The sequence below is a fragment of the Podarcis muralis genome, chromosome 4 (assembly GCF_964188315.1).
Source record: "Podarcis muralis chromosome 4, rPodMur119.hap1.1, whole genome shotgun sequence".
NCBI lineage: Eukaryota > Metazoa > Chordata > Lepidosauria > Squamata > Lacertidae > Podarcis > Podarcis muralis.
In genome coordinates, this window is record NC_135658.1 from 54,336,934 (window position 1) to 54,354,816 (window position 17,883).

The 17,883-nt window shown below is 43.1% G+C and overlaps 2 protein-coding genes across 5 annotated transcripts in view; both read left to right on the forward strand.

Annotated features, from left to right (window-relative positions):
* The first annotated feature begins 2,695 nt into the window (after nt 1-2,695).
* On the forward strand, nt 2,696-9,574 carry LOC114596076 (carbonyl reductase [NADPH] 1-like). Of its 2 annotated transcripts, none has more exons than XM_028727135.2 (4): nt 2,696-2,828; nt 3,379-3,710; nt 7,061-7,168; nt 8,202-9,574. In XM_028727135.2, the coding sequence occupies exons 2-4, from the start codon at nt 3,422-3,424 to the stop codon at nt 8,636-8,638; spliced, it is 834 nt and encodes a 277-aa protein (XP_028582968.2). In that variant the 5' UTR covers nt 2,696-2,828; nt 3,379-3,421; the 3' UTR covers nt 8,639-9,574. The 2 variants fall into 2 exon arrangements, with proteins under 2 accessions (XP_028582968.2, XP_028582969.2); XM_028727136.2 differs by having other exon boundaries at nt 2,701-2,828; nt 3,403-3,710.
* A 1,558-nt stretch (nt 9,575-11,132) lies between these two features.
* Nucleotides 11,133-17,883, forward strand: part of DOP1B (DOP1 leucine zipper like protein B) — a 63,536-nt gene continuing 56,785 nt past the window's right edge. Inside the window, exons 1-2 of one of the 3 annotated variants that reach the window (XM_077927328.1) lie at nt 11,133-11,428; nt 15,725-15,887. In XM_077927328.1, the coding sequence (XP_077783454.1) occupies nt 15,750-15,887 (138 nt within the window). In that variant the 5' untranslated portion in view covers nt 11,133-11,428; nt 15,725-15,749. The remainder of the gene's footprint in view (nt 11,429-15,724; nt 15,888-17,883) is intronic. The other 2 variants (XM_028727138.2, XM_028727137.2) reach the window with 2 other exon arrangements.

The following is a 17,883-nucleotide window of genomic DNA, read 5'->3' on the forward strand; positions in this document are numbered from 1 at the left end:
CTGCATAAAGCAGAAGGGGAGAGATGCACTTACCCTGTATTGTTTTGTTTTTAAAAATTATACAAGTGATGGGGAAAATTGTGTTTTCTACATATAAATGATCTTATGAATGCCATATTATACAGAGCCATCTCAGTGACAATGGAAACACTACCTGTGGGAATAATTTCACCAGCAGTGCTGTACCTTCTTCTCCTGCTCAGTGCCAATAGACTGCAATGATTTTTTTTAAAAAACCAATAATACTCCTGCATTAATTTTTGAATAATTGATTAATTTTAATTTTGAATCTTGAGAAGCTGACCTATCATCATATACAGTATGCTCATAGGAATCACTTCTCCAAGTACTTGCCAAAACAGTACCATCCACACACAAGAAATAAGTAGCAGTTAGCTTGGGGAAAACATAAGATTTGCAAAAGTGGGCTGGGGTGGGGGGGCTCAGTGGAGAAAATAGCCCAATGGGAACTTAAGTGGACATAATGCTGACAAATGGAGGTGGCGACTAGAATCCTGAAGTGGAATAGTCCATATGGCAACATTAGCTGCAGAGCCCACTTCCCAAGCAATGAAATGCAGGAGCATGTTTTGTTCGTTTTGGTAAGCCTCCTTTTCTAGACTAATTTGGCAGCCCCACCTGCCCTCCTTTCTTACACACAGCCAGGGGCTGACTGGGCCTGTGACTGGCTTTGACCCTACTGCTGGGCTCCATGATCACTGCAGATGCTGACAGCAGTCCAAAATTAAAAGATGCCTGCTCCTTGGGAGAAAAGCGATGACAAACCTAGACAGCATTTTAAAAAGCAGAGACATCACCTTGCCAACAAAGGTCCGTATAGTTAAATCTATGGTTTTCCCAGTAGTGATGTATGGAAGTGAGAGCAGGACCATAAAGAAGGCTGATCACCAATGAATTGATGCTTTTGAATTATGGTGCTGGAGGAGACTCTTGAGAGTCCCATGGACTGCAAGAAGATCAAACCTATGCATTCTGAAGGAAATCAGCCCTGAGTGCTCACTGGAAGGACAGATCCTGAAGCTGAGGCTCCAATACTTTGGCCACCTCATGAGAAGAGAAGACTCCCTGGAAAAGATGCTGATGTTGGGAAAGATGGCGGGCACAAGGAGAAGGGGACGACAGAGGACGAGATGGTTAGACACTGTTCTTGAAGCTACTAATATGAGTTTGACCAAACTGCGGGAGGCAGTGGAAGACAGGAGTGCCTGGCATGCTCTGGTCCATGGGGTCACAAAGAGTCAGACACGACTAAACAACAACAACTGCTGGGCTGCCCTCCCAGTCCCTTTGGGCACCACCCATGGCTGCTTCTGCTAGTACAAGATGAAGCACCCAATTTTCATCAATTGTACCACTACCCACTCGCCCTGCAGCCCTCTGTGCCATATCCCACACTTTTGTAGAAGATCTGGCAACTTTCAGCCGCACAGGGGGCTGCAGTGAAATAAGGAGATGAGCTTGGATAAGCAAAAATGCTTTCCATAATCTCAACTCTTACGCTCACGTATTTTTATTTTCTTCTCATTTTAGTTACAGTACTGTACTTCTCTATAGGTTTCCCTTTACTGACTTCCTCTGTTGCTTCATGTCAGATTTCAACTTCTAGCCGCTATTCAACTTCATGGCCTTGGTGCTTGTTATCTTTGTTCCTTTTCCTCTATTCTCCTTAGCCTCTTGGTTTGCCAACCACAAATCTTCCGTTTAGACCTCCCTTCCTCTGTGCTAGTTTCTGTCTTCAAGGTTTATTTCTTGTGCTAACTTCTTCCCTAAGTAATTATTTTGTATTTTTATGTTGTGAACCACTCAGTGTACAAATTTAATACATAATAATAAACTCATTCTCTCTATTGCATTGTCCCCACCACCACCACTTTCTTCCTATGCCTAGGCTAATGCGTGTACTCTCTCTTTCTTCTTTTTACTTTGTTCAACCTTTGCAAAGTTTCCACACTCCCTCCAATTCCTCCTTCCCTTCTTTTCTTATTTTGAAAAATAAAACCCAGTACAAGTTCCTGTTTTCAGGCTCACCACTAAATACAGTAATAATAATGGTGAGCCTGCAAGCAGGAACTTATATTGGGTTGTTGTTGTTGTTTTTTACAGCACCAAACACATATTAGCCACATTATAAATTATGAATTATAATGAATTTGACACATGATATGAATTGTACCATTTTTAGCTTGTTTACACATAGGTCTGAACACAGGCGCAAACTATTTTTACACATCTTCGAGTTTGTGTGAAGAGTGTGCACTTGTGTTGTAATTTGTGTATGTTGCTACACAGCTTGTACACAAGCTGAATGTAACTTGAAAACACCCCTATTGCAAGGACATTTAGTTTAAGAAATGATCCACTTTGAACTCAGTGGGATTTATTTCTAAGTAAACATAAGGCTGTGGAAAGTGCTTTTCCCTTCCCTCTTCCTGAGGACATACTTGCAAACATAAAAGCTGCTTTTAGGTTTCTACATGTCTCTTCTCCCATACACAGATAATACTCCTGAATGTAGAATATGTTACCTAACTTCAGGCTGTTGCATAAACAAACAAGAGGGCACAAAGCTAATACCCAGAGGAGCAGATTTATCTTTGAGTTACTCAACGCTCTGCATCTGTTTTGTTTCAGATTCTCCTATAGGCTACATTCTAATATTCCCCCTCCTCCTTAAATGCTCGAGGCTCTATACAGCTGCCAGGAAAGGCGGGCCTCCAGCCTTTCCACCATAGCAACCTTGTCGTGCCTGCTCTGTGCAAGGTAAGGCGGAAGAGAGTCAACAGCAGGCGCTGCACAGAATCAGCAGGGTAAGTTCTTGTTCTTTTTCTTTGATTGCATGAACCTGCTCAATTCTGTTGATAATCTAAAAAAAACCAAACAAAAAAAAAAACCAGGGTAGATTATGGCCTCCCTGCAACGTCTCTGTAAGTTGCAGAATAAAATAATGTGTAAAATAATATTCAAAGGTCGGGAAGAACCAATAGGCACACCCTGGGAATGGAGGTTTCAAAGCAATACTCCAAACCACATGCTCCAACTCAAGCAGTCCTTCATCTTTGCAATAGGGATAAATGTACCTATCCAGTGAAGTTGCCACTCCATGTGTCTGGCAAATTGGCTTCAGACAAAAAAAACCAAAAACCCTTATGCCACAATAAATTCACAGGTTTTTTTTAAAGGTGTCACAAGATTTTTTGTGTTTGCTGCAAAAAAACATGTTTATGGAATTACTCCAGCAAATTGTTTTTGAAGTTTTCTTGCTGATTATGCTGTGCTATCGGATAGCGCAATAATGCTGTGATGTTCTGACGCCATACAGAAAACATGCTCGGTTATGTGGATGTGTTTCTTCCTAAGGTGTCTTCCGTCCTATCTGATCAGAATCCGCTTGGCAGAGAGGATGTCTAAGAGCATTCCAGTGGCTGTGGTGACTGGCTCCAACAAAGGCATTGGGCTGGCCATCGTGCGGGCTCTATGCAAGCAGTTCACTGGGGATGTTTACCTGACAGCCAGAGATGTGGAACGGGGCAAGGAGGCAGTGGCCAAGCTGCAGGCAGAAGGGCTGAAGCCACAGTTCCACCAACTGGACATAAATGACCTGCAGAGTATCCGAACCCTACGCGATTTCTTGAAGGAGAAGTATGGAGGATTAAATGTGCTGATCAACAATGCAGGGATTGCTTTCAAAGGTAAAAACAGTGTTCAGTTTCTGGAAAGAAAGTATGCGGGGATCAGGTCTGCCTGGGAGCACCGCAGTCTAATACAAAAATGACCCTGTTGGGCCCCGAAGAGTGGGAAGTTGAACTCACTGCAGTTACTTGGTGGTCAGGAAACTTTCATTCACCTTATTTCATATATTCTGGGGCTGAGCCTAGGGCTAAGAACAGATGCTGAGCTGAGCCCTCTAACCAAAGTTAAGTACTAGGTAAAGTACTTTTAACAGTGTACAGTACTTTGGACCCAGTGCAGTACAGTGGTTAAAGATTTGCCAAAGATTTGCTTGTGACTTTCATGGGTGCTGCTCCTTCCTGCAGCTCAGGGCAGCTTCATACATTACTGTTTTCCAACACAGAAAATGCATCAGTAGGACTAAGCATGAGAGCTGCATGTAAATAATCCAGTGTACCAATCTTGCATATGAGTACGGTGTTACCTCGGGTTACATACGCCTCGGGTTACAAACACTTCGGGTTACAAACTCTGCTAACCCAGAAATAGGACCTCGGGTTGAGCTTTGCCCCAGGATGAGAACAGAAATCACGTGCCGGCGGCACGGCGGCAGCGGGAGGCCCCATTAGCTAAAGTGGTACCTCCGGTTAAGAATGGTTTCGGGTTAAGAACAGACCTCCGGAATGAATTAAGTTCGTAACCCAAGGTACCACTGTATTCACTGCATGTACACATGTGCAACTTCCTGTCTGTTGAGCTACACTTGAACCTATGTTTCTTAATACATGATTAAATCTTTTGCATGCAGCAAAGCATAATCTGTGATGGAAAACTGCAAAACATATACAATTAATGTTTGATAAAAATGCAATTTGCTCCTTGCATTTCCTGTGGAAACTATAATCAGAATAGTTATACAATCAAACTATCATTCAGAAAAAGGTACTTTGCAGTTTGATTATTGGTTAGTTGCAGAGACAGAAGCAGCTAAATTTTTGTTAGTGATCTTTCTCACTATACAATACATAACTGTTCCATGCAGGAAGTAAGTAATGAAAAACACAGGGTACCTGGTGGGTAGCTGGCAACTGTCTATTATTATTACTAATTAGCAGTAGTAGTAGTATTTCCGAATGAGAGGTGATACTTTTAGCCTGCTCTTAGCTTTATTCTTGCACACAGAAACCATGGGTACACAGACATAAAATCAATTGTACAGTGGTATCTCGGGTTACATACGCTTCAGGTTACAGACTCCGCTAACCCAGAAATAGTACCTTGGGTTAAGAATTTTGCTTCAGGATGAGAACAGAAATCGCGCAGTGGCAGCGCAGAAGTAGCGGGAGGCCCCATTAGCTAAAGTGGTGCTTCAGGTTAAGAACAGTTTCAGGTTAAGAACGGACCTCCGGAACGAATAAAGTATGTAACCAGAGGTACCACTGTACTTACTAAGAAGGCAAATATAATTTCATGTTCTACAACAGAAATGAAAATTATTCCATCTAGATTTAATGTGGGTTTGTGTGTTATTGTTATTTTGTAATTTAAACATCTGGACACAATAAAATATATGTCATTCCCTCTCTTGGCATGTACAAGCAGCCAGAACTGCGGCAAACAATGCTAACTCAAGTGAATGCAGATGCTGTGGGAGCTTTGTACATCTTCAACATGTTTAAAAAATTGTATGACATCCCAGACAGTTTTGACATGTGTGTTTGTGGCAGCCACCCTAGGTCTTCTGCCATCTGGGGAGAGGGTGTTCCCGGCTAGCATAGAGTGCACCCCTCTACTCAGCCGAGTCTCCCCCTTTAAACAATAGGTGCCACTAGATGAGGTGTAAATTATTTCCACAAGGCTGTCTTTTATCAGCCGGCCTCCAAATTTCCCTGGGGTCTCCTTGAAGCCTCGTAAGGTAGTGTGGTATTCTATCTTCTAAGCTTGAGGGTGTTAAAAATAAGCCAAGACCACGCTTATTTATTATGAAACAAGTTCTAAAGTTTACTAAACCTGGAAAAATGTGGAGATTTAAGAAAAAGATACGCAGTGCAAAAGTTACAGAAAAGCAGTATATTCCCTTTAAAGCAAAATGGATTAAACCACCATCTACTTTCCCTGGACGAAACAGTCCCTTCATCCAGGTTTACAAAGTTTTTCCTTACCTGGTTGAGTTCCACCTTGCACTGCCCATCTCCTACTTTTATATTGTTACAAGTTGGGAGGAGGGGAGGCTGCATGCCTGAGCACTTCTTCTAATCCCTGGATCCAGCACATTTTCAGTTACTGAAATGGCTCGCTAATGAGTCATTACGGGAAGGGAGTGGCTCTGTGCCAGAGGGCCAGGGTGGAGGGTTGAGTGATATGAGCTAGAAGCTTGGTGCAAAAGCTGCAGGCTGGAAAGTCAGAGAGAAAGCCAGGCCTGATTTCTGCTGGAATCCAAGGCTGTGGCTGTGGGAGAAGCAAAGCTCTCTTAGGGCATTAATGCTGTAAACCCCTCCATTGCCTCTTGGGCTTGCCCATCAGAAGGTCAGCAGTTCAAATCCGCACAACGGGGTAAGCTCCCATTGCTCTGTCCCAGCTTCTGCCAAACTAGAAGTTCTAAAGCACACCAGTGCAAGTAGATAAATAGGTACCGCTGCGGCGGGAAGGTAAACGGCGTTTCTGTGCGCTCTGGCATGCCTCATGATGTCCCATTGCCCCAGTAGCAGTATAGTCATGACCTGGAAAGCTGTCTGCAGACAAACACCAGCTCCCTTGGCCTGAAGCAAGATGAGCACCGCAACCCCATAGTTGCCTTTGACTGGACTTAACCGTCCAGGGGTCCTTTACCTATGTATATATACTGTATATCATAAAGACATCACAGCCTCTGCCTTGCCTTATTCCAAAAGGAAACATGAACCCTGCATCGATGCCTAAACCCCTAGAATCCTTCACTACTCAGAGATTGGGGTGGTGTGCAATATTATAGATTCCTGTCAATCACATGAAGCACCTTAGCCAGAGATGAGGCAACTCTCACATACCAAGGAGTTTTAATTAACTTGATATTTGAGCCTTGAGGTATTTGCTAGGTTTCCAAGTTAACCCTATAATCCCCCAAACAAGCAGACAGGTTACCAAACAAGTAAAATATACAACAGCTGGCTGGGGGTTGATGGGATAGTCTAAAACATCTGGAGGGCACCAGGTTGTTAAAGGCTGTAGCAAGGTTTTCAATAATGTTACAGCTGCACAATGTAATTTCAACTAGCGTTGACCATAAGTGGACTATGTTGTTTGCCTTTTTAGTGTACGTGCTGGTAAGACTGTGTGCATTTGTACCTTAATGCATATTTTTGTATTTCCGTTTTCTTTGCCCAATAAAAAGTGGAGGACCCCACACCGTTTCCTACACAAGCAGAAGTGTCCATGAAAACGAACTTCTTTGCAACCAGAAATATTTGCAACGAGTTATTACCACTTATTAAACCACAAGGTGAGCTTTGCATTTTCCTCCTGCAGGAGTAAATATTGTATTTTTAAATAGTCACAACCCATCCTGAGACCTTATAGTAGTGCAGGTAGGAAATCAAAATGAGTAATTATTAATAACAACAGACAAACAGATAGACAGACAGACCAACTGAGCTTTTCAAGTCTGATCCTGTTCTTTACAGCCATCGTGTAAAAAGGACAGGATAGCACTCTTTATGTAGTACATGAAACAAGAGACAAATAGAAGTTGAACTAAGCCAGATAGGGCTTAGTGAGGTTTATCACATGGATTTATTGAAGAAGAAGGGGCAGGGGGAGCAAACTGGATTTGTTTTCTGTTCTGTGTGATACAATATTGTAAAATCAGCAGCCTGTCAGATGATTCAGATTTCTAGCTATTTTGAGAAGCTAGTGAAATTACTGGCATCATACTGCACTATTGATCAACTCTAAGTAACTGCTGCATTCTATCTTGAAATGTCCAAACATTGTATACAGTGCTTTTTTTCACCATACCTTTGAGTACCCCCAGAAAAAAGCACTGAGTGTATGTGTTAAATGCCACTGTGATAGCCTTCAGAGCTATTAAACTAAAATTACACAGCATATATATTTTAGATTTTCCATCAACCGTTTCTTATTTTAGAATATCTCCATGGCATCATAGAAAGGTTTCTGGTCTTGTGTATGAAACTTGCTTATGATTTATTCTTCATTATTTACTTGCTGTATGACACTTATTATTTCTACTTGCTCTGCAGAGTATTGGGTTGTACGCAATCATGGGTGTAGCCAAGGGGGTAGCAGCTCCCCTAAAATAATACAAATAAATACAAATCTGAGGTTCTGCCGCCCTAACAAAAATCCTGGCTACGCCCATGTACCCAATGTTAGCGTTACTCAGAGGGGACCCATTATAAATAATTGGCTTGCCTAACTTAGGTCTGCCCAGTATGTCTACTTTGAGTGCAACTCAGTTGGATATGGCCCATTGGTTATTATGGAATTATCTTTTTTTTTTTTTTTTGTCACAGGAAGAGTAGTGAATGTCTCCAGTGTCATGAGTGTCCGGGCCTTGGCCATGTGCAGCCCAGAACTACAGCAGAAGTTTCGGAGTGAGACAATCACTGAAGAGGAACTAGTGAAACTCATGGAAAAATTTGTAGAAGACACCAAGAAGGGAGTGCATGAGAAGGAGGGTTGGCCAAATACAGCTTATGGGGTGTCCAAAATCGGGGTAACGGTTTTGTCCAGAATTCAAGCAAGGCGCCTGAATGAGACAAGGAAAGGTGATGGTATTCTCCTGAATGCCTGTTGCCCTGGGTGGGTCAGGACTGACATGGCAGGTCCTAAAGCCCCCAAATCTCCTGATGAGGGAGCTGAGACTCCAGTGTATTTGGCCCTTTTACCCCTGGGAGCCGATGGGCCCCACGGGCAGTTTGTTAGTGACAAAACGGTTCAAACTTGGTGAATTCTGGCATGTGCCCAATTATATGGCGCTCCATTCTAGTTGAGATCAGACAGGCTTCTGATCAGACAGCCTCCAGTGCCTACTGAAGACTAATTTTATTCCAGCAGGCATTTTAATTGTAGTTTTCTTTTATAGTTTCAACTGATTTTTATTTTTTGTATTCTTTGTAAATCACTTAAAGGCTATTGTAGTGAAGTGCTATATAAATTGTTTTAATAATAACTAATAAATAAAATAACTGGAGCTTATCTGAGATATTGCAGCTGGCTCTTAATGAGTAGAGCTCTTGAAAAGAGGAGGATGGATGGAGAAATTTTTTTGACCTTCCCTGTTGCTCTGTGGTCAGTTACAATCACAATATTAATTTAAACACTGTACAACTTCACACGTAAAGAAACATGTGCATCTCTCTCATCCACATACACAAACACTTGTCACTACTCGCATGTGGCGTGTTTTATTTTACATCTTTAGTGCTGCCTTCACCCTTTAAAAAAATAGAGATGCTTATATCAAGGGCCATGCCCTGTAACCCTAGATTAATAGCTGCCAGCTGTAGTTATTCAATGTGGAGGAAAATACAGACATAGCCAACATAGTTAAACAAAATAAAATAAAGATCCCTGTCATATGAGCCCTTGCATTGAAAACCAGCTGCTGGCTAGAATGATGCCCTATAATTAAACTCTTAATTCCTACTATTTTGTTATATCCCTCCTGTAAAAAAAAAGAAGTGGAGCCAAAAGCTTGCTGTTCCTTCTTTTACATCTCTACTACTTGTAAGAAAATGAGAATGCAAAAGCACTTTGCAGGAGAAATTAAATGCAATTATATTGGTACAGCTAACCTATTCTATATATGTAACTCTGAATCAGGCAAATAGTATTTTACATGAACTTTTGTGAGATTTGAATAAATTATGAACTGTTACAATGACCTGATTATTTAGAGCTTCTTAACATCATGATTAAAGGTTTTTTTATTAGGTTACTTTTTAAATATTCTTTCTTTCAAAGCCAAGTATGATCAACAAACCAATCACAAACCCAGTTATCCATGTCCCTAAAGATCAAATCACCCACTACCATGGTCAGAAAAGGCAACCAGAACTGCTGTGTTGGGAGAAACAGGTGAGCTTTCCAGAGAAGCCCCCACCAGAATAACTTCCCACCTCACTGATCTGTTCCAGCAGCTGGAGCAGATTTGCAGAATCAAAGCTGTCGGTGGAACAAAGATTGAGTGGGATGCAATTATCATGTCCTATGAAGGTCTCATCTACAAACCTCTGCTTATCCAGGTCAACTACCTTGGCCCCAAGGGAGCAAACTAACTCCCTGAGGTCCAGGACTGATTTGCACTGAGTACCCCACCCCCAATTCTGTCCATCAGGAAGACATACAACATTCTGTGCTACACTGGATCGCTCCCGCACCTCTGCTGGCATTCTACCAGCAGATATTGTTGTTGAGTGAGTTAATTTACTTGGGAACCTGGGGCTTGTAAGTTCACTAAGGGGAGGGACACAGTCTGCTCTGTTGCTGAACTGGCTTGGCTGCTTTACTCACTTTGGCTGGAGGCTCAGCTTTGACACTTGAGGAAGCAGAAATGCACATTCAGCCTAGTCTCTCCTAGGTTGTTCTACATTTGTAGCCCTGGCTAAACTCTTCCAGCTGCTGATGCAGGAGGTCCTCATTTGAAAATCGCAGAGAGCTGCTGCTCAGCTACTAGTTTCAGCCAATCCTAGTGAGCAGGAATATGAAAGGTGGGTTAGGTTAATATACATACAGTATGTGGGTGTTATTTCTGAGCAATGAATCATTCAAGGGATACAGCAGTCACACAAGGTTCAGCTCACTGGAGGCTGTGATATTTTTTGCAATATATGGTTTATTTATAAAGTGGTTTACCTCTAAAAATCTACAACCATAATAGTAGTAGTAGTAGTAGTAGTAGTAATACTACAAAGGGAAATCCAAATTCTTCCCCGACCCCCAAAGCACAATCCTCAATTTTGTCAATAGTGAAACATCAGGTAACATTTGCTCTTGCTCTCTTCTTGTAGAAATAGCTGTCCACATGGCCCAAACAGTATCATTTCGATTTTTTTGCAGGATCCAGCCAATGGATGCAGGGACTCAGATTAAGCCCCTCTTTTAATTACGAGATTGGCATTTCCCAAACTGCCCGCAGCAGCCCGACCTATGTACTCCGAGATTAGTACCACACTCGAACCAAAACAACCCTGCAGCCTCCGCTTCTGCCAGCAGGTGGTGCTAGAGACGTGCCCAAACGCGCGATGTTGGGACGCACCATCTCATCGGGGCGGGGTGGGGGTGGGCAGCTGCGCCTTTGAATCCGGCTTAAACATCGCCAAGGCGAGCTGTCCACGCTGAAGCAGCTGGGAAGACGATAATGGGGACGAGGCGAGGCTCCGCGCCACCTTATAGAAAAAGCGGGGTCCCGTAAATGTTGCTGTCACCATTCTTTCCCTCCCCCCCGTGCTTCGAAATGGTACTCCCCCATCCGGCAAGGGCAAGGGGAGGGTGCGAAGAGGAGGCGTAGCAGCCCGGGCGCCATGGCGACGGGAGATTCCGCCCCCGCCCTTCCTTGTAGTCTCTGGCTCCTGCCTCGGCCCCGCCCAGCCGCGGGACACGTCGCAGGAGAGGGAAGCGGCCGGGGAGCCTCAGCGAAGCTGCGGCGGCGACGCGAGCCCTTCTTCCGCGGTGGAAGCAGCAGCAGTAGCCATCGCGACGCCTCTGCCGCCGCCAGCGCCTGCTCCTTCCTCAGTTGGTGAGTAGGGAAGATGGGGGATAATGTGCTGCTGCAATTGAGGAAGTCAAGCCAGCCAGTGCTTCCTCTTTCCCCTCCCTTTTCTGCATAGGGAGGACGGCTGGGGGGGGGGGACCTTCTTCCCTCCACGAAGGGACCAGTTTGCCCCCCGACCAATGAAGTGCAGGTGGGGAGAGGGGGAAAGAAAGCAAATACCCCATTTTCTCCCTTAAGCATCCCTTCAGGACCTCTCTCTCTATATATTTCTGAAATGGTGCTTATTCCTGATTTCAACCGAGGAGGGGAAAAGGTGGAAGCCAGCGCTCTCCCTCGCTTCTCTACATAGGCAGGCGTATAAATGTTAGAGGGCATAAACACGTGTGTGTTTGTTTTGTTTGTTTACGTGTTTAGCAGTGCCTGCGATTCTACAGGTTGTCTGCATCCTGCTGCCCGCCCCCCTCTCGGGTGCTTCTGCAGCTGCCTGTTATGTTGCTGCTGCTGGGGAACAGCTGTTGGGTTGTGTTTGCTATGTAGGAGCAGCAGCCTGTCAAAGGCGAGGAGAGGGAAAGAAGGGCGGGGGGAGGAAAAGCTGTTTTACTGCATAATCGATGCTGTATCTTTCCCCACCTCGCCTTATTTGCACACCATTGTGTGTCTGAATGATCTGGCAGAGCTGAAATGAAGGGGGGGGGGGTGATTTGAGAGAAGCACTGATTTTAGCACCAGTAAACAGGCTCGGTAAAACAGGTTTGGCTTCCGCAGGACAATGCATCACTGCCAAACGCTGCAGTTTTTCCCTGTCTGTAAGCAAAATGGAGATAAGTAGAGGGCATTGTAACAATATTTACATGAATGGTCTATTGTCCCCATTTTATGAATCTTGTGTGTGCTTTGACCAGAAGTTGCATTTTAAAAACAAATGTCTGGTTGCTGTTTTTCTTTTAGTGCATTTTGTTTTATTCTGTAGTTGATCTTTTTTCCAGAATAAGTTCCTAATTGTCCTGTGTTCTTTGTTCATTTTCAAGGCCGTCATACTTGGATAACAAACCCTCATTATCCATGGTTCCCAAACCTTTAGTGGCCTTTTAAAAATAAGAATTTTAGCAGTGCAGCTTTACATGGTGTATTGCACCATTTGATTCAAGATGTTGTAATTGATGTAGGTTTTCCCTTCTCACTTACTGATTGAGGCATAGGGACCATATCCAAGATGTAAACTGGCAATGGGTGAGTTGCCAGGCTACCAGTGATTGGTGACACTCTTAATTAGGGTTTTGAAAACCAGACTTCAAGTTCAGAGTATACAAAGGGCCATCAAGGTTCTGAATGATAGCCATCAAATTTTAGTGACAGAACATATACAGTGGTACCTTGGGTTACAAACACCTACAAGCACTTCAGGTTATAGACTCCGCTAACCCGGAAATAGTACCTCGGGTTAAGAACTTTGCCCCAGGATGAGAACAGAAATCGCACAGCAGCAGTGGGAGGCCCTATTAGCTGAAGTGATACCTCATGTTAAGAACAGTTTCAGCTTAAGAACGGACCTCTGGAATGAATTAAGTTCGTAACCAGAGGTAATTTGGATTAGGGGGCAGATCTGATCACTTTATTTCTTCTGCACACTTCTGATAATAGAGGATGTTTGTCCTTCCAGCTCTTGACCAGGAATATTTCTGCCTGCTTTGCAGGAGGTATTGATAAGAATACAGCTGCTTAGAGGGACTTCTACTAGACTAAAGTCTGCATCAGCTAGTGAAAAAGGCTAGTAAAATGAGAAAAATAGCAGCTGTACATTTTGTCTCATATCTCACTTCCTTGACTGCTAGAAGCTTACTCTTTTTAGAAAGATGTTAGCTAGTCACCTGGGGCCAGTGGCGTAGCGTGGGGGGTGCAGGGGGGGCCGGCCGCACTGGGCGCAACATTTGGGGTTAGGGCAAATCCACGGGTTAGGGGGCGCAAATCCACGGGTTAGGGGGCGCAAATTACTTGCCTTGCCCCAGGTGCTGACCACCCACGCTACGCCACTGCCTGGGGCTCATGCTGTGTGGGACAATTCACCTCCACACACATAGATACCTTTGCTGGTCCTTTTTTCCAACTGGTTTCTGGGAGGCCGTTAGGGTTTCCAAATAGCAGTTCTGAATACTGAGTTGATCTTGTCTCTTTTGTGGCCTCTTTTGACTGTGTCTTTCCCTTATTAAACTCCCCTGCCACCATGAAGTCATGGCCATTTGCCTGAAAAATACACAACACTTTCTCTCATGGTTATTAAGATGTGGCACATACAACATCATTTTCTACGTGGTTGATAGTAATGAAAGCTGCTGAAAGGCCCAGCATGAAGATTTTATTGACTATTAAAATATATGAGCCATATTCAACTAGGACATTGCACTTGCAGAAGCCAGGACAAGGGCTTCTGCTAGCACAATGGGATTTCCCTTGAGAGAACCATTGGAACAGTGTGCAGGGGAAGGAGAGAGAGAGTATTGTTACATATGGTAAGCAAAAATGCTGTCACCAATGGAAAGATACCCTTAGCGCTACAGCAAATACAGCCCATAGCTTCTAAAGTCATATGATAAGAATGGCTGGTATGTTTCTCCAAGATCCCCCACTTAATAATATAGCATACTGAGCAGCTTTCTTAATCTAAGAAAGCAACTCCTTCTATCTACATTTGCTTTTGCCTTTATAAAGAGTTAATTGTTAACTTGCTCACTGAGGCTTGCGGGAAAGTGTTCAGTTCCGGTTTACATCTGCCTCTGTGAATTAAAACATATCTCAGTTTCCTGACAGATGGAAAAAATAATAATCACTACTGTACATTTATTTTATTAAATGTTAATTAAATGAAAACATAGTATCAGAAGCAATATATACAGTTGCTAAGTTTGGCAAACCAATTAAATCAAGTCAGGCTTCTTCAACCTCGGCCCTCCAGATGTTTTGAGAGTACAATTCCCACCATCCCTGACCACTGGTCCTGCTAGCTAGGGATCATGGGAGTTGTAGGCCAAAAACATCTGGAGGGCCGAGTTTGAAGAAGCCTGAACCAAGTAATGCACGTGAGAATGGAGTTTGGAACCTGTGGTCATCCAGCTGTTTCTGGACTACAACTCCCATCTGGACTACAACATCATCTGGAGGGCCACAGGCTAGCCACACCTGCTTCAAGTTTCACTCTGAGTCAATTGCAACCAATGCCTAAAACCTATTTTCTTTTAGTAGTGAAGTGTGTACTGTTAGACCCTAATGACAGGCTTGCCATATATAATTATGGATTCCTTTCCATTGCTGCAGGTTAAAATGTTTGATATACAACATTATGTGCATGAAAAGGTTTGGGTGGCAGGCTTGTGTGCGCGCCCTCCCTCGAGTTGTCATGTTGTCCAAACTGGACAAACCATTGCTTACTTGTTTGCCAAAATCAATCCCTGACTTGTAGGCAAACAGTGATTTACCCCAGTTCAGACAAAATGGCAAGTTATGGTTTGCTGAGAATCCGGAAGCAAGTGCAGAAATCATGTGCACGAAGTGGTAGAGAGTCCACGCAAACCCGAGGCTCAAGCCTGTTTGTGCATGAAATGCCAAGTTGTAGTCTGAACCAATTTGCAGTAATCTTAATTTTTAGATGCTTATTTGAGCCTGAAAAACTGTGATTTGTTAACCATTAGTGCAGTTTGACATGCTTTGGTTATACAACTGAACCGGCATAGGATTCATAAATTACGAGTACCGAGTAGAGCAATTGTCTGTTGTCATTCTTACAGTGAATAAATAAAAACCTCTTGGTTTCCAATAACAGAAAAATTACTAATCTGATTCCAGTGAGAGCAATTTTAATATAAAATACTGGGGTTTCTAGATGAAGAAAAAAGCAGACATGTCTGTAGCAATACTATTTCAAGTATCAACACAGCCTTAAATGTTAACGGGTATTTTGTCCTAGAAAGTGGGACATTCTAGTTTATGTGAATGTGTGCAGTTTGGAGTATTTAATTATCTTATCATGTCACATTATCAGTAAAATAACTGATGAGTAACTTTCTTGTATTTCTGAGATTTTGTATGAAACAGTGAATGGTCCTTGCAGTTTCAAAGCATCTTTGGAACTGAACTACAGCCTCAAAGCAGTGGGATCACGTTTTTTGGTAGAATTTAATTCAGCAAGAAGCGCATTAAATCAGCTAATCGTGTGTGTTTAGTGACCCTCATTATGGACAACTGCATACACATTTCACAAATAATGAGTACAGTATATAAAATGCCATTAAGATCTGATCAGAGTTTGTTTTTGTTTCTGTTTCCAAGAACATTTTGGCTATGAAAATTTAAAATGGACCCTGAAGAGCAGGAGCTGCTTGGTGATTATAGATACAGAAATTATTCTTCAGCAATTGATAAAGCTTTAAGGAACTTTGAATCATCGAGTGAATGGGCAGATCTTATATCTTCTCTTGGTAAACTTAACAAGGTACAGTATCCGTTTTTTTGCTGTTCTTACTGTTGTTCAAAAAAATAAAAATGAAATTTTTATAGCACATAATGACAGCTAGTAGATAGGTTTACAGTTTGTATATCATTCTGACAAGCTGTTGATAAGCAGATTCTCGATGGTATTGTAGTACAAAAGGCAATTGCAAAATGAAACAAACCAATTTTTACAGAAGTACAAAAAGCAGCTGCAAATGATAGTTTGGAGGGACAGATAGTGGCAGAGCAATAAAACCCTCCAAACAGCCATGCTGGATTATGTGGACAACTATGCCTCCAAAAATCTAGTTGATTCTCTTGAAATTGTATCTTCTTTGAAATTTCCTAAGTCATGAATTGCTGTGATGCAACTTCCCATATCACTGACGTGAGTTAACAGTGTTTTTTACCCTGTGTAGTGTGACAACTTTCAAGAATGGCTGGTCACTTTTCTGTTGTGGTTTGAATGCTTTGTGATCGAACCAAGTTACACATATAACAGCAAAATTCTCACTTTGTATTTCATGTCACTAAGGAGCTCAGCTTTGTTGCCATCTTAAGTGTATCACTTAGTGAAGGGAAGGGAGTCTCAGGGTCAAACACCAATTTCGGCCCTCCGGGCCTTTCTATATGGCCCTCAGCTCTCCCCAGCCATATCCCTCTCCTGCCTTGATTTACACACTCAGTTATTAATATTTTTTGCCTGGCTCGAATGTGTCCTTAAGCTTGGGTAGTGCTTCTTGTTTGCCTGGATGGAAGATACAAGAAGGGTGTGTGAGTATGTGTAGAAACTAGTTTACTGTACAAAAGTAAAATTCATGTTCATTGCTCTGCCTCCTTTAGCCTCTGGCACTGCCCACCACAGGTATGTGCCACCTTGCAGAAGGTTATCCAAACGGGAATGTGGCACTTGGGATTAAAAAGGTTCTTCATCCCTGCCTTAGCACTTTGACTCCCAAAAAGCATCGTTCTGGATGCAACTGTGCAAAGCAAGGGCTTATAGTTAAACAGCAGCATATCATAAACAGAATATGTGCTTACCCTGATGCCAGAGGTGGGGAATCTCTACCCTGCAAGACTAATTAGGGCTGGTGCTGGTCCAGATTTGACCCATGAAAGAATTTGTCAGAAACCACTCCTACATATGCAGCTAGGAAGGAACTGTCAGGATCTTAAAGAGAGCTCCTGATTCTTCCTTTGCAAGAGGAGCTCCCTTTACAGTCAGTAGCCGCCCTGGGGAGTTCCCTGTCTGCAGCTCCCTAGTGCATCCAAAAGAGTTGGAAAAAACCATTCACAGAGCTTTCAATCCAAGCCATTTCCTGTGCAGAGGAGGAAATGCCCTGTTTAAAACAGAGCATTTCTCTCTTTCCAGAGCAAGCCCTTTTGAAGGCACTCTCCCAGTTCCTTCCAGCTGATTGACACCTGTCAAAGCTCAAAGGAAGTCTGTGTAACTCCCAGTTGGTGGTTATGGCAACCTATTCTGAAGATGCACTTTCCGTGCCAATCACCTGATGTCATTACGATGCAAGAAGATGGCTCTGTTGACCTTGATCCTCTGTCTAGTTATGCACATGGAACCTGCTTCCACTTTTTCACTCAGTGCCAGTAGCTGGGAGGCTTGCGTCCAACCAGCTTACCAAATACTATAGATCACTTCATCTTCCTTTGTGCTGGGATAAGCTTCATCCCAAGGAAGGCAAAATCTTTTAAGAGTTCTCTCTCCAGGGACCCTGGTGTTCTTCAGTCTTCATGCGATATCTCCTGAGATGAATTCTCCAACCCTAATTTGGCGTGCTCCCCTTCCTACCTCCTTTCCTCCCATTGTTTCCTACCCTTCATCTATCTTTGACTTGATTTTGATCCAGCTGTGTCCTAAGGGGAATACGCAGCCTCCTGCTCTCCTTTCAACCCATCTCTTCCTTTCCCCAATTAAGGGGTCTCAAGGGAAACAAGTTGCCTTCCTTTAGAGACTGAAGGGAACCTTAAAAACCCTGCTT

Excerpts from the sequence above, each read along its gene's own strand:
- LOC114596076 (XM_028727135.2), top strand. The coding sequence starts at position 3,422 with ATGTCTAAGAGCATTCCAGTGGCTGTGGTGACTGGCTCCAACAAAGGC. Across the intron at positions 3,711-7,060 it reads TGCAGGGATTGCTTTCAAAG|TGGAGGACCCCACACCGTTT; the intron begins GTAAAAACAGTG and ends CCCAATAAAAAG. Across the intron at positions 7,169-8,201 it reads ACCACTTATTAAACCACAAG|GAAGAGTAGTGAATGTCTCC; the intron begins GTGAGCTTTGCA and ends TTTTTGTCACAG.